We start from the raw sequence: 15,743 nt of genomic DNA, 5'->3' as shown, positions 1-15,743 counted from the left end.
TGGTGCGGTCCCGACCCAGCGCCCCGACCCAAGCAGGGCCGAGCCGCGTGGTGCGGTCCCGACCCAGCGCCCCGGCCCAAGCAGGGCCGAGCCGCGTGGTGCGGTCCCTGACCCAGCGCCCCGGCCCAAGCAGGGCCGAGCCGCGTGGTGCGGTCCCGACCCAGCGCCCCGACCCAAGCAGGGCCGAGCCGCGTGGTGCGGTCCCGACCCAGCGCCCCGACCCAAGCAGGGCCGAGCCGCGTGGTGCGGTCCCGACCCAGCGCCCCGACCCAAGCAGGGCCGAGCCGCGTGGTGCGGTCCCTGACCCAGCGCCCCGGCCCAAGCAGGGCCAAGCCATGTGGTGCGGTCCCTGACCCAGTGCCCCGGCCCAAGCAGGGCCAGGCCGCGTGGTGCAGCTCACAGGTCGGCTTAAAATGGCTCACGGGCCGGATCTGGCCCACAGGCCATAGTTTGCCCACCCCTGCTCTAAGCTCTAGCCACCATTCCTTTTCCAGAGCTAGGAACAGAACTCCTGCATCCTGACTCCAAGCCCGTCCTGCTCTAACCACTAGGCATCATAGAGAGGTCATCAAGTCAAGCCCCCTAGCCTGAGGCAGGACCAAGTAAACCTTGACCATCCCTGATAGATGTTTGTCCCACCAGTTCCTAAAAACTTCCAAAGATGGGGATTCCGCAACCTCTCTTGGAAGCCTGTTCTAGCTTAACTATCCTTAGAGTTAGAAAGTTCTTCCTCCGCCTATCCTAAATCTCCCTTGCTGCAGATCAAGCCCATTTCAACTTCTCCTACCTTCAGGGGCCATGGAGAACAGTTGATCCCCGTCCTCTTTGTAGCAGCCCTTAACATATTGGAAGACTGTTAGCAGGTCCCCTCAGTCTTTTCTCATGAAAAAACAAGCCCAGTGTTTTTAACTTTTCCTCTTAGGTCAGGGTTTCTAAACCTTTCAGCATTTTCGTTGCTCTGCTCTGGACTCTCTCCAGTTTGTCCACATCTTTCCTAAAGTTCACTGCCCAGAACCGGACACAGTTCTCCAGCTGAGGCCTCCTCAGTGCCAAGCAGAGCAAGACAGTTACACCCCCCCACACACACCCCATATCTTACATACAACACTGCTGTTAATACACCCCAGAATGATATTTGCCTTTTTTTGCAACAGCATCGCATTGTTGACTTATATTCTATTTGTGCTCCACTATCACCATTGCTGCAGTATGACCACCAGCCAGTTCTTCCTTATGTTGTAGATGGGCATTTCATTTTTCCTTCCTACGTGCAGTGCTTTGCACTTGTCTTTATTGAATTTCATTCTGTTGATTTCAGACCAATTCTCAATTTGTAATTTTAATCCCCTCCCAGCTGGGGGTCATCCACAAATGTAATAAGCATGCTCTCCACTCCACTATCCAAGTCCTCACTCACCTCCAGAGCCAGGAATGGAACCCAGGAGTCCTGACTCCCAGCCCTCCCTGCTGTAACCCACTAGACCCCTCTCCCCTCCCAGAGCCAGGTGTCCTGACTCCCAGCTCTTCATTTTTTTCCTGCAGCCCATGATGCCTGAGGAATTGGGCATGGGCAGGGGTCCTTGAATCCCTGTGGTGCCCCTCTATGGGTCAAGGCCTTTCAGACCTACGCGAGTGTGTTTCATTGAATTAGGGCCAATTAGGGTGTTCATCCTTCCCTTGGCAACAGGGATCAGAGCTGGGGAGGGTGCACAGGCAGAATCAGAGCTACTGGGGAGGGCAGCAGCAGCAGTGCCCAGGCTGGGAACTGGCACAGCTATGCACTGTTCGATAGCAGTAGGCAGCAGCCAAGCAAGGCCCCCCAAGCAAGGAGACAGACATGGCTCTGTCAGGGAGGGAGACTTAGGTGCATGCCCTGTGACATGAACCCCAGCAGGGGCACCGTTGGGTCTGCTCCTGCACTCAATTACACACTTGTAACCTCAGCCTCTCCAGCTTCCCAGCTGAATCCTCCTGGGGTGGAGGTAATTAATTGACTCCCTGCAGGGAGCATTCAGGAAAGGTGGTGGGGTTTAATGGTCAGAACAAGGGGGTTGGGCAATAGGACTCCTGGGTTCTGTCCCAGCAGTCTCTCTGGCCTCAAGCACATCACTGCCCATCTGTGCCTGGTGGTTCTGCTAACCCATCGGTAGCTCTGACTGCATCTGTGTTTTACCAAGTGTGTGTGTGTCCCTACTGGAATCAGTCTCTGGAGCCCAGCTGGGGGAGACCCGACTGGAGCCTACCTGTGCCATCCAGTTAATGCTCTGCCTGTGTGTGGGAGGCAGAGGTTTGCTTGGCCTGTGTGTGCTCTGTCCTTCCAGGCCACCATTGTTCCGTGTTGCTCTGTCAAGCACCCGCCTGTCTGTTTTGACATAGGCTCCTACAACACAGACTGTTATTAAGATACCATGAAAGGGAGCCGAGCTGCAGGATTGGACCCTGAGAGACCAGGAGATGGAGAATCCCCCTCTTTAGACCCTCCTCCCCACTTCCCACTCCCCAAGCGACTAAGGCAGGATTGATCCCTGCAGCAGCGTTGTCAGGTTTTTTTTAGCCCTGTCCCAGCTCTCTGGAGCCTGGACTCCCCCGGGTGAAGGGGCTGTGCCGAATGCACACCCAGCACCAACGGACAAAGCACCGTGTGTTTGTGGGGGAGCCAGAGCACAAGGGAAGGGGCTGCAGCCTGCCTCATCAGCAGCTGGAGCATGACCCCCATCCTCATTTCCCGGTGACTCCAGGCTCCCAGCAAACAAGATCTGGTGTCATTTGTTAGGGAAATAGCACATGAGGCAAGAGAGACTCATCACCCTGCTCCGGGAACTCACACAGCAATCAGTGCAGTGACACGCAGGCTTGGTACAACTCCCCCAGCCTCTGTAGAAGGCGCGGAGACATGCCATGCATGCCAAGTGACCAGGAGCAGGGGAGGCACAGCAAGGGAACTGGCAGGAGTTGTGTCTGGGGCTGTGAGAAGCCTTCAGATGGCCCATTCCAATGAGCCTAGCAAAATCCTGCTCTGTCAAATGGGAAAGGCACAGTCCTGTGGTTAAGGAGCAGGGCTCTGGCTCAGGACACCTGGGTTCTGTTCTTGGCTCTGCCACTGTCTCCTGGGTGACCTTGGGCAAGCCACTTCCCCTCTCTGGGCCTCAGTTTCCCCATCCATAAAATGGGGATAATGATCCTTCCTTTGTCTATTTAGATAGTGAGCTCCTCAGGGCAGGGACTGTCCCTGTGTCTGAACAGCACCTGGCACTGTGGGGGTCCTGATCTCAATTCAGGTCTGTACAGCACCTAGCACAGTGGAACCCTGATCTTGGTCAAGGCCTCTAAGTACTACTGTAATGCAGATCATATTAACAGAGGGTATGAAAAGCACGCTAGCACTCAGAGGCCCCAGCTAAGATCAGACCCTGATTGTGCCAGGCACTAAAGAGAGATCAGGGCCCTGCTATGCTGGGTACTGCACAGATACACCATGAAAGACAGTCCCTGCTCCAGACAACTCACAGTCTAAACAGCCCAAGGGTGGGAGGGAAAACTGAGGCACCGTGATGTCCCAGAGCCAGGAATAGAACTCAGGAGTTCTGAGTCAGACCCCCCTTTGGGCTTTAAACTCTCTGAAATGTCCCTGTGACTGGGTGAGGATCCCTTAAACACAATTCTACATGGCGCTGCCCTTGCATTGTCAGTAACACACCTGTGTCACAGCGGGTGCACGCTGCCCTGAGCTCCATCCATTAGCAGCTCCACACAAAGACCAAGAGGCACCTAGGTCACGGTGTGTAAGTTCACAGAGAGAAACCCCAGCTCTTTAGCTCAGCGGACTTAGGCCTGGTAGAACCAGTGGATGGAAGTTAGGTTCTTCCTTGAGTAGATGCAGCCATGTATTCCACACACACCGGAGCTGGAGAATTTTGCCTAGCAGTACCCGTAGGGGCGGTGCTCACACCTCGTGGTTGTAGCCCTGAGCCTGGCTATATGAGGTGGCTCTGCCCTGACACCCCCTCAGTTCCTTCTCAGTGCCTGTGGCTGGTGTCAGAGCTCTGTGTGGTTATCACGTCATTTGTCTGAGTGTTTTCTCTATGTATATAGTTGTTAGATAGTTAGCAATACCTGAGATCGTATTAGTTACCTTAGAGTTAGTTAGATACTTATTGTCCTGTGGGATACCCTCACTATGGTTCAAGCCCTGTCCATCGTGGGGAGGTGGGGGGGGGGGGGGGGGGGAGAAAAATGATCCCCACACAAGGGGCTTGTTGTGATGAGGCAAGGGACATGCTCAGGAGAGATGCTCTGTTTGTAAGCTGATTACCAAAAGAACCCCTATGGCTAGAGACTTACCTCTGAAGCAGCATCTTCTCGAGCAGGCCCTGAGGCTTGTTTCGGCACTGAGGCCCGCATCTGATGGTGGTGACCTTCGTACTCTGTGAACGAGCCTGGTCCTTCTGCACCGCAGACTATGGAGTTGAAATCGGTGCCAGGCCCAGCCCCAAGGAGCATTAATGAACCCCTCACTGCCGACTTTGTTTTGTCGGCAGATCCTGTCTTCTACTTCAGTTCCTCCGCTGACCTCGGTACCAATGCCTTCCCCAGGGTGGGTGCCACATATTTGGTACAGGCTATGTGGATTCCTCATTGGCACAGGAACTGCTTTCCAGTTGAGCTACAGACAAGTCTGTGTGCCCCATCAGGACTGGCTCCACTGCTGTCACCGGCCACCAGGGACTCTTCGGGATCCATGTTGGAGTCCTCCTCCCAGTCTTCGTTGCCTGATTATCGATACTGGTCTGAGAATGGTCTGTGGCGCCATAGACACTCTCTGCATAGTCGGGACAGGGGCTCCTGGCCCTGTGCTAACTGGCAACCAGTGCATTATCTGAACACATTGTGGCTTCCTGGTCCCAGAGATCACATTCTCCATCCCACTCCAGAGCAAGATCACCGGTCCCCTTGGTGGCTAATGTTGGTGACCCACCACAAGCTCAAACAATGGTTGAGCCTCCTCACTAGGGGCCTCCAGACTTGTCTCATCTGGGTTCAGCAACAGGATTTGTTCCTGGTGCACTTGACAGTTTTTATCCTCTCCTGATGACTTGATGGTACCAGGTTCCTCTTCTCCTTTGGTGCCCGAGGATTTCAAGGTATACCAGGGCCTTTTGTGATTGCTTCTTTAGGCATCCAGGCAGAATTTTTACAGGAGAATACGCAGAAGTTGCTCGACATTCTCTGACCATCTGCTCTGATGAGTGTAGCCCTCCCTCCCTATTAATGACACTCTCCTGGAGCCTGCAAAGGCCCTCTGTAACACTCTGGCCTCAGTGCTGTCCATAGCGGAGTGTTCAGAGAACCACTATTTTGTCCCTCAGCAAAGTTTTGAGGGTTTCTATTCTCACGCTGTCTCTAATTCTTGTATTGTGATTGCGGCGAATGACAAGGCTCTCTGCTCTCAAGGAAATGGAGTCAAAGAAGATGGACCTGATGGGGAGAAAGATTTATACCTCCTCTTCCCTGAAAATGCGTATCACAAACCAATAGGTGTTGCTATCCAAATATGACTTTGTTAATCCAGTGGCCATGTCTGAATTTGCAGACAAGTTGCCAGAAGCCCCCAGACAAGAGTTTAGAGCTTTTATGGCTGAAGGCTGTTCGGTGGCCAAGACGTCTCTTCATTCAGTGTTGGACACGGCAGATTCATCGGTCAGAATTGTGGCCTCAGCTGTGATCATGAGGAGGGTATCATGACTGCAAAGCTCAGGCATTGCTTCTGATGTGCAGAGTATTGAGGACCTGCCCTTTGATAGTCGAGTACTATTCTCAGAAAAGACTGACAAGACTTTGCAGTCTTTTAAAGATTCACAAGCCACACTGCGTTCTTTAGGGTTGTAAACTCCAGCAGTCCAGAGGCACCATTATGGCAGTCAGCAGCAGCATCTGTCACAGTGCTTCATTGGGAAGTCCTTCTTTCCCCCAGGGAAACAGGGCTACCCTAGAAAGGGTCATAGATCCTGGAGGCAAAGGCCTTCTGGTTCTGGTCTCAGCCCATTGACTTGTGTCCCTCCCATGGGTGGGGGTGAGGCTCGGCAGGGAGATCTGGGTATGGGGCAGTCCAGATGCACAGGAGTTGAGCAAACAGGGGAGCAGCTCCCCATACAGTGACCCTTCTCCCTGCAGCTGAGGAGTGATGAGGGGGAGTGCGGAGCTTCCTATAGCCAGGGAAGTTTCTGTGGCTAGGTCTGACCTGGACCTGGCTGCTCATTGCAGGAGAAGAGGATGCTCTGCCCTCCCCCAGCCCAGCTGGGACTAGAAGCTGAGCCTGGCACAGAGTAGGAACCACCAGCCAGATCGTCCCCAGCCAGGACCTCCCCACAGTGATTTACCTTTCCATCGGCTGCTCTGGAGCCCAAATCGATGTGCCCACGCTGCTGGGGAGGAGAACTCTTGCGGCTTCTTTGCTTCCCCACAGAAAATGATGGGAAATCTGCAAGGGACATGAATTCTGCATGAGTGCAGTGGTGCAGAATTCCCCCAGGAATAATGCAGGTGGTCGATTTTTCCAGATTGTGTCTTCACCCTCTCCAAATGTGGCTGAAGTCAGTCTTTCATCTGAACCATCATCCCTTGGATAACTGGATTCTTTATGGTGGTGAACAGTTCAGGACAACATATGCCAGGGTGTTCCTTTCGCTCGATCCCCACCAACCAGGATGGTTATCACTGACGTCTCCGAGTAGACTGGGGAGCACATCTGGGTCGTTTAAAGTTCAGGGCCTGTGGTTGAAACAGGAAGCTTCACTGCATATCAATACTGTGGAGCTTCAGGCCATCACACTTTCCAAGATTACATTAAGGGTGCAGTGGTTCACACACTCACCGACAATATCACCATGATGTACTATGAGAACAGACGTGGGGGAGAACACGCAAAAGGCCTGTGTCAGGATCAGGCTCTGGAAGTTTTGCACTGGGAGGAGCATTATTCCGGTGACCAATCATTTACCCAGGGTCCAGAATCAACTCGCAAATCACCTCAGCAGGAATTTTTCCCTGTGACACAAATGGTCCCTGAAGCCCCGTGTCCTGTGGTCTGTCTTTGCAGCTTGGGGCATCCCAGCAATCAACCCGTTTCCCATGAGAGACAAGAAGAAATACCAACTGTTTTGATCTCGAGGGGGTCTCAGCTCAGGCTTCCTGGCCGACACTTTTTGCCTGAGTTGGTATTCGGCAGTCCTGTATGCTTTCCCTCTGATTCCAATCATCCCACAGGTCATCATCAAACTGAAATTGGACTGTGCCAAGCTCATCCTCATTGCTCTGGCCTGGCAGAGACAAACTCGGTTCTCCGACCTTCTTGTGTTATCAGTTTGGCATCCCATATCCCTTCCTTTCCATCCCGACTGCTTGACTCAGCATCATGGTCAGATTTTCCATCCCACACTCAGATCTCTCCATCTCATTGCATGGCTGCTCTGTGGTTAAATGAGAAAGAAGAACAAGGTTTGGAGGCTGTTTGACAAGTTCTACTCAATAGAAGGAAGCTCTCTCCGAATGGCTGATTTGGCCAAATGGATGATGTTGTTTTTAATATGATCGTTGGCCTGCAGAGTTCAACCAAAGGTGGCTGGTATCCAGGACATCTTGGAGTATTTGTTACATCTTCAGTCCTCAGGTCTCCTACTTAGCTCATTGAGGGTGTATCTGGCTGTGATTTCAGCATTTCATCCACCCATCCATGGGAGGTTAGTATTTTCTAATACCATGGTAACAAGATTCTTGAAAGGATCCTTTGTCTCTACTCACCATTGAGAGAACCAGTTCCTTTGTGGTACCTTACTATGGTCTTAGTGGCTCCGATGGGACATCCATTCAAGCCTCTGGCATCATCTTCTTTTTCTCTTTTGTGTCAAAAAACTGCATTCCTGGTGGCAATAGCATCTGCGAGGAGAGAGAGAGTCGCAGGCTTTGATGGCAGAGTCTCCTTACACACAATCCTCCAAAGACAAAGTGACCTCGTGGCCTCACCCTAAGTTTTTATCTAAAGTGGTTTCTCAATTTCATTTCAAGCAGGTGGTGTATTTACCTTGTTCTTTCTTATGCCGCATTCAACCCTGGTGGAGCAGCATCTTCAAACGGATGTCAGGCGATGTCTAGCATTTTACCTGGACAGGGCTAAACCTTTTCATGCTTCGCTTTGCCTGTTTGTGTTGTATGCAGACGGAAGGAAGGGACAAGCAATCGCTTCGCAGACGATCTCTAGGGGATTAACTTCCTATATCAGGACAGCATACGGCTGATTGTGCCTCCACAAGGCTGTGAGCTCATTCTGCAAGAGCGCAGGCTATGGCGATGATGTTTTTAAGTGATGTTTTAATATTGGTCATCTGCAGGGCTGCCACTTGGTCATCTGGACATTTGCCTACGAAACATTATGCCACTACTGCAGCATCCAGAGTAGATGTAAGCTTTGGGAAGGCAGTTCTGCAATCCTTGTTTAAAATAGATTCCAAGCCCCACCTCATGCAAATCTTGCTTGAGAGTCACTTCCTTGGAATACATGGTTGCATCTACTCAAAGAAGTAAACATGATTACTTACCTGTGTTGTGAGCATCCTTCGAGATGTGACGCAGACATGTATTCAACAACCCACCTCCATCCCCTCTGCCTCGAACTCTATGCTCTTGATGTTCAGCATGAAGGAACTGAAGGGGATCGGGCCTTAGATAGCCAGAGGTGGGCTACAGCCATGAGGTGTGAGCGCACCCCTACAGGTACTGCTAGGCAAAATTCTCCAGCTCCAGTGCACTGGGCGTGCACACACCTGTATGGAATACACGTCCACGTCACATCTTCAACAACAACAGTAACAACACAGGTAAGTAACTGCTTTGTCTTAGTGGACAACCAGTTGAACATGAGCTCCTGGTGTGATGCTGTAGCCAAAAGGGCCAGTGCAATCCTTGGCTGTATAAACAGGGGAGTAGTGAGCAGGAGCAGAGAGGTGATTTTTTTCCATAGACGGCATTGGTGAGACCCATCCCGGAATGGCACGTCCAGTTGTGGAGTGCATGTTTTAAAAAGAATGTTGGAAAACTGGAGAGGGTGCAGAAAAGAGCCAGAGAAATGATCAGAGGGCTGAAGAAAATGCCTGACAGCGAGCGATCTGGGGAGCTCAATCCCTTTAGCTTCTCCAAAAGGAGATCAAGAGGTGATTTGATCACTGTGTGCAAGTAGCTTCACAGAGAGAAAACACCAAGAACTAAAGGGCTCTTGAGCCTAGTGGAGCGAGAACCAGTGGCTGGGAGGTAAAGCCAGACATTTGAATGAGAAACAAGTTTTCACAGTGAGGGTGATTAACCATTGGAACAAACTCCCAAGAGAAGGGGGAGGGTGGATTCTCCATCTCTCAGTGTCTTCAGATCCAGCCTGGTGCCTTGCTGGAAGATGCTGTAATCAGACACAAGTGACTGGGCTCAATCCTGGGGTAACTGGGTGACACTCTCTGGCCTGTCCTATACAGGAGATCAGACTGGATCAAGGGTAGGCAACCTATGGCACGCACACCAAAGGTGGCAGACGACCTGATTTTCAGTGGCACTCACACTGACCTGGTCCTGCCACCGGTCCAGGGGGGCTCTGCATTTTAATTTAATTTTAAATGAAGCTTCTTAAACATTTTAAAAAACTTATTTACTTTACCTACAACAATAGTTTAGTTATATATTATAGACTTATACAAAGAGACCTTCTAAAAATGTATCACTGTGTAGAGGGGCAGACTCACCCCTACGGCACCTCCTGCTGGTGACTCTGGGAATTAGCTCGATCCAGCCATCAGAGCACCCTCTGCAGGCTAGTGATCCACCTGTCCTCTGGCCCCGGTGTCCCTTCCAGACCCCAGTGCCCTTGTATCTGGGGTGCTGCCCCCTGGCAGTACCCCTCAGTACTAAGGTCTCCCCTCCCCAGGGAACCCCCACCCATTATCCCTACCTCACCTCAGAATAAGGCCACTGCCAGTCAGCAACTAGCCCCCACTCCCTGGGGCAAACTGCAGTATAGGCCACTCATCATTAGCAAGGTTGGGTTTGGCCTACCCTCTGCAACCCCCAGTACCCCTTGGCCTTCTCCTAGGCCACAGCCTGGGGCTTTCCAGGCTGGTACTCCCCAGCTCCTCAGCCTTTCCCCAGCCCTGCTCTACTACAGGTACCCTGTCTCTAGCTCCCTACAGCCAAGCCCTTCTCCCTCTGAAAGCAGAGAGAGACTGCTGGGCTCCTGGCTCCCAGCCTTCGTATACAGGCCAGCTGAGGCCTGATTGGGCGTGGCCCAGCTGCAGCCACTTCCCCCGATCAGCCAGGGTTTTACCTTGCCCAGCCCTCTGCAGGGCTTTTCCAACCCGTCAGGGCCAGAGCGGGTGTTCACCCTGCTACGCACTGGCATGCGAAACCTTAAATTAGAGTGAATAAATGAAGACTCAGCACACCACTTCTGAAAGGTTGCCGACCCCTGGACTAGATGATCTGATTGTCCCTTCTGGCCTTAAACTCTGTGGCTCTCTCAAACAGTATTGAGCAAACACAAAGCTGTGGGGCTGAGGTGATCATTCATGTGGATTGGGGTTTCTCTTTGTGTTTCCAACTGGTCCCAGTTCAGTGCTGCTGCCCCTGGAATTGGCTCCCCTCTCTGGTTTACTCTTATGAGGTTGTTATTGGTACTGAAGTAGCAAAGGGCCAGAGTTCCATTGTGCATATACGCGTGGACGGTCCCTGCCTCAAATTGCTCACAATCTGAGAGCTGCTCTCCAGACAGGTCTTGGATCAGTTAATAAACAGAAATAGTTATATTGGGAATGTCCCCTCCAGTGCAGGACGTGGCTCGGGGATGCTCACCCCAGCGCAGGACGTGGCTCGGGGATGCTCACTCCAGCACAGGACATAGATCGGGGGGTGCCCCCTCCAGTGTAGGATGTGAATCGGGGGACACCCCCTGCAGCAGAGGACATGGATCGTGGGACGCCACCTCCAGCATAGGACGTGGATCATCGGATGCATCATCCGGTGCAGGACGTGGATCGGGGGACGCCTCCTCCAGCACAGGACGTAGATCAGGGCACACCTCCTCCAGTGCAGGATGTGGATCGGGGGATGCCCTCCCCCAGGCCGGGATCAGATCAGGGGAGGCCTCCCCGACCTTCCCAGGGCAGGATGTTGCTAGAAGCTCTTTGGTCAGAGGAAGTGCCTGCACTGGGGTAACAGTGATTTCCCTGCAATGGTGCCAATCCCAGTCTGGTTAAAGTAGTCTCCAGTCTGCACGCAGAGTAGCCTGTTAGTACATGACAGCTAGACAGGGGAGTGTGAGCATCCAGGGGGATGCAGCTAGTCAGCCCCTCTTTACCCTGCTGAATTTGTCATCAGCAGTGGTAAGGCCAGAAGCGACCATGAGATCATCCAGTCTGGTGCCAGCGTGCCGCAGGCCAGAGAATCACACCCAGTCACCCCAGCACTACCCTAGTGACTTGTGTCTGTCTAAAGCATCTTCCAGTCCCCCCAGCCTCCTGCCCGGCTCTAACCCACTCACTCCTACTCCCTCCTGGTGCTGAGGTGGGCTGGGAGCCAGGACTCCTGGGTTCTGTGCCCACCATTCCCCAGCTGGGGAGATAAATCCCCCCAGTCACCTCTGGCAAAGTGGCTCTTGCAGGCAGTGCAGACCAGGGGGAGCAGAGGCCTGGCTGGAGGTGGGTGCCCTGCCCATCCCTCACCCTGCCCATCCCTCACACTGGGGCACCCTGGTGCTAGTGCTGCAGACCCTGTTACATAAGGAGATGGCAGCTTCCAGGGGAAGATCGGGGCTGTCGCTGGCCCCAGAATCACTGAGTCAGTCCATCCCTGGCTTTTCATCCACTCACACCGCTTGCCCAGTGCAGTCCGCACCTCCAGCTGGCGCCCCAGCAAGAGGGACAGTGCCCTGGGACCCCCTGTCAGCCGGCACTGGGCAGCCAGCCCCAGCCGCCACTTCGGGCCCGGTCTTGGTGCACACAGCATTCAGCCTGCTAGAGCACAGCCTGGAGCGGAGAGAAGGCGGGAGCCCTGCTGTGATATACACGCACACCACACAGGCACCACGTGTACACACTGCACAGACACACCACATACACTCATACACACCACACAGAGACACACACCGCACGTGCACACTGCACAGACACAGATCCACACACACATACTTGCACACACGTACACACCACACAGAGACATACACACCACACGCGCACACACACTGCACAGACACATGCATACACATACACACCGCACAGACACACACACACACTGCACCGAACAGTCACACTCCATACACCCCACCCCTTAGAGATACACACACATCATACAGAGACACACACAGCACATCCACCATGAACACACAACACAGAGACGACACACACACTTAATCCATATAGACTCAGACACACACAGATCTATCCATCCGTCCCCAGACATGCGGCTGCATTCGTCTTTTGAACTCTCCATCCCCACCCACCCACATCCATCGACACGGGAGGGTGCAGGGCGATGTGTGTAACCCTGCCCCGTGTTCTCGGCAGGAAGCTGGAGGAGATGCACAACAGCTTCATGGACAAGAAGGACATGCTCATAACCAGCATCTACAATGAATCCAAGGAGCGGGCCAGGTTTGCACAGCTCCCCCAGCCCTGCCTCAGTTTCCCTCTCCGTACCTGGGGACAAGGATTTCCTCTCCCAGAGGGTTTGGCAGTTGGAGTGCTGCTGCCAGAACCTGGGGGGACCCCTCCCTATGTTCACCCCATGCTGGGCCCCCCTGCTCTCTGGGAATACCCCTGTTCACCCCATGCTGCCCCCCCCCACCGTCTGGGGAGTCTTCCTCCACCTTGACCCCATGCTGCCCCTCACCCTCTGAGAAATCCCTTCCCCCTCCTTCACCTCATGTGGGTGTCCTCTGCCTTCTGGGAATCCCTCCCCTCTGTTCACCAATGTTGCCCCCCACCCAGTTTACTCCTTGCCAGCTTCCACCAACCTCTGGGGAGCGGGGGGAATCTCTCCCTCCATTCACTGCCTGCTGGCCCTCAGTGCCCTCTGGGCATTCCCCTCTCCGCCACCCCACATGCCCCCAGCCATCGCAAGGGGCGCGATGAGCCGCTAGCCAGGGGCCATCAGCTTGAATGGCTGGGAGTGGAAATGGAGGCGTGTGTGTGCGCACTCACAAGGGTGTGGATGAATGTGTGTTAGTGTCCAACACCAGGTGCATTAGTGTGTTAGCGTCCATGTGTGCTAGAACATGCGCAGACGACACAGGGTGTGTGTGCACCAGCATGGGTTGGAGTGTGCACATGCCCTGGGGCATCTGAACTAAAGTGTTAGAGAATAGGCATGTGCACTAGAGCACGTGTTACTGGGCATGTGAACACAAATGTGTGCACTAGTTTGTGTTAGACTATGTGTGCAGCTGTATACTAGCATGTACCCCCATGCTCTAGCATGTGTTTGCATGTTAGTGTGTGCTTCATGCACTAGCACATGTTACCATGCCCCCATGCAGTAGTGGGTGTTAGCATGTTACAGTGTGTTCCCCCATGAACTAGCATGTTAGCGTCCTAGGGCATGCACACTTTAGTGTGTGTGCCTGAGCTTGCGTTAATGTGTGCATGGATGCACCAGTGCGTGTTAGAGCATGTGCATTCACACGTGTTAGTGCATGATGCTGAGCATCACTGTCCCAAGTGTGACCCGGCCCCTGCGCCTCTCCTCCCACAGGGCCAATGGCTTCCAGAAGCAGCAGGAGCTCCTGCGCCAGAAACACGCCGAGTTCACACAGCGCTACTGCATCCGGCCCAGCGGGGACAGCGCCCAGAAGTGACAGGCGCTCTGGACACTATATGGGGGGGACTGGGTGCCACAGATGCTGTATGGGGAACACCTCACACACACACTTGTCCCCTCCCTTCAATAAATCACTGCCCATGGCCCCGGTGCCATTAGCCTTCCTGGAGGGTTCCCACCACTGCTACGGGGAGGGGGAAATGGGATTCATCTGAGCCCTCCAGCTCCCAGCCTGCACTACCCAGTGTCACCACATGGGCTCTTGGAGCAGGGATGAGCCTCGGGGTCCTCTCCTGTCCCCACCGCCCCTCCCTGTGGAAGCAGGAGCTGCAGCAGCTCCTCTGAACCAACTGGAATCCCAGTGCTGCAAGCTTCTCTGCAGCAGTGTCCAGGAGGGACTCCGGTACTGGGGATGGTTGGAAGTGCTTCCTCACTGCAATGCCATGCCAGGCACTCCATCCCTGTGAGCTGGGGCCAGGGGCAGACACTGGGAGAGGAAGACTGCCAGGCACATATCCAGCCCCCACTAGCAGGAGCAGAGACCATAGGGGCCAATGTTGCCAGGATGGGGATCAGAGAGTTGAGGGGGGCAGCCCCCCCACACACACACACACAGAGGCAGTTGCTTAGCCAAGCCTCTACACAGCCAGTGCTCTGGGCTGAATCCCCCCATCTGAATGGAGCACTGGGAGTGCCAAGTGAGAGCTGTGCTGGGTGGATTTGGGAGGGGTGGAGGCAGGTGAGCCACCCCAATGATCATTAGCCATGGTTCCACACTGCTCCACCCTCCCCAGAAAACAGCTAAACCCACTGGGCATCCAAAAGCCCCAGTGTCAGGGCAGCAGATATCAGAACCCCAAGGGCTCCTGTGCTCCCCTGAATTCCCTTCTACATCCGTCTGTGTGTTCTTATATCCATCCATCCGCACTGTACCCTCCCTCCCCACACACCCCCTCCCTCCATCTCTCCATCCCCAACCACACACAGCTCCCCACAGACACCTCTCTATGTATCTATCCATCCGCACCACACCCCTCCCTCCATCTCTCCATCCCCAACCATACACAGCTCCCCATAGACACCGCCCTATGTATCTATCCATCCATGAATCCCCACACATCCTCATCTCATCCATTCTCCTCTGCTATTTCTGATGCCCCTTTGTGACTATCTGAGCATGACGCTCACACAACGCACGTTCCCGTGTGGGGTGCCTGCAAAGGGGCGAGTTGGGGGAGGATTCGGGAGACACACACACACACGTCCATGCCGGTCAGGCGCCAGATGGGGAGTGCAGCTCTGGGGCCTGTGCATGAAGGATTAATCCTGGCATTTCACACACAGTTCCCATCGCAGCACACTCCGCTAATCCTCTGCCCGCGTCACGGCCTCACCCGCCATAGCCCCCTCTGTGCCTGCTGGGAGGTAGGCTGCTGCATGGAGCTCCCTGCTGGGAGGGAGAGCCTCTTGGCTCTGTGAACTTCCCCACAGCAGTGCCCAGCCAGGGATTCCAGTGCTGCGAGCTTTCCCACAGCAGTGCCCAGCCAGGAACTCCAGCACTGTGAGCTTCCCCTCAGCAGTGCCCAGCCAAGGACTCCAGTGCTGTGAGCTTCCCCACAGCAGTGCCCAGCCAGGATCTAGGAATTAGCCCTTCTGGATACAAGTGCCCAATAAGGAAGTGCACTGCTCCCAAGCACATCTCATGCCAGGCAACACTATGAGCTGTGTATCCTCCTGATCAGCACCCCACAGCCCACCCCTGGCACCCTGCTCTGCCTCCTTTCCCAGGATGGAGCTGGCATCAAATATGCTTCCCCTACAGTTGTGTAACTGGGGAGTTCAGCTCTGCTGGTGCTGGGGGCCAGAGCCTGAGGAGGAAGGGGCATTGTTGGCATTTTCCA

The 15,743-nt window shown here is 54.0% G+C and overlaps 1 protein-coding gene across 6 annotated transcripts in view; it reads left to right on the top strand.

The window, feature by feature from the left end:
- DNAJC4 (DnaJ heat shock protein family (Hsp40) member C4) overlaps positions 1–13,986 on the top strand; it is a 74,561-nt gene extending 60,575 nt beyond the window's left edge. For all 6 annotated transcript variants that reach the window (XM_054036000.1, XM_054035999.1, XM_054036002.1 and 3 more), the window contains 2 exons: positions 12,591–12,677; positions 13,777–13,986. In XM_054036000.1, the coding sequence (XP_053891975.1) occupies positions 12,591–12,677; positions 13,777–13,879 (190 nt within the window). In that variant the 3' untranslated portion in view covers positions 13,880–13,986. The remainder of the gene's footprint in view (positions 1–12,590; positions 12,678–13,776) is intronic.
- Positions 13,987–15,743: the final 1,757 nt, after the last annotated feature.

This window comes from Malaclemys terrapin, chromosome 7, assembly GCF_027887155.1.
Source record: "Malaclemys terrapin pileata isolate rMalTer1 chromosome 7, rMalTer1.hap1, whole genome shotgun sequence".
Lineage (NCBI taxonomy): Eukaryota > Metazoa > Chordata > Testudines > Emydidae > Malaclemys > Malaclemys terrapin.
This window is presented reverse-complemented; position numbering and strand designations above follow the sequence as displayed.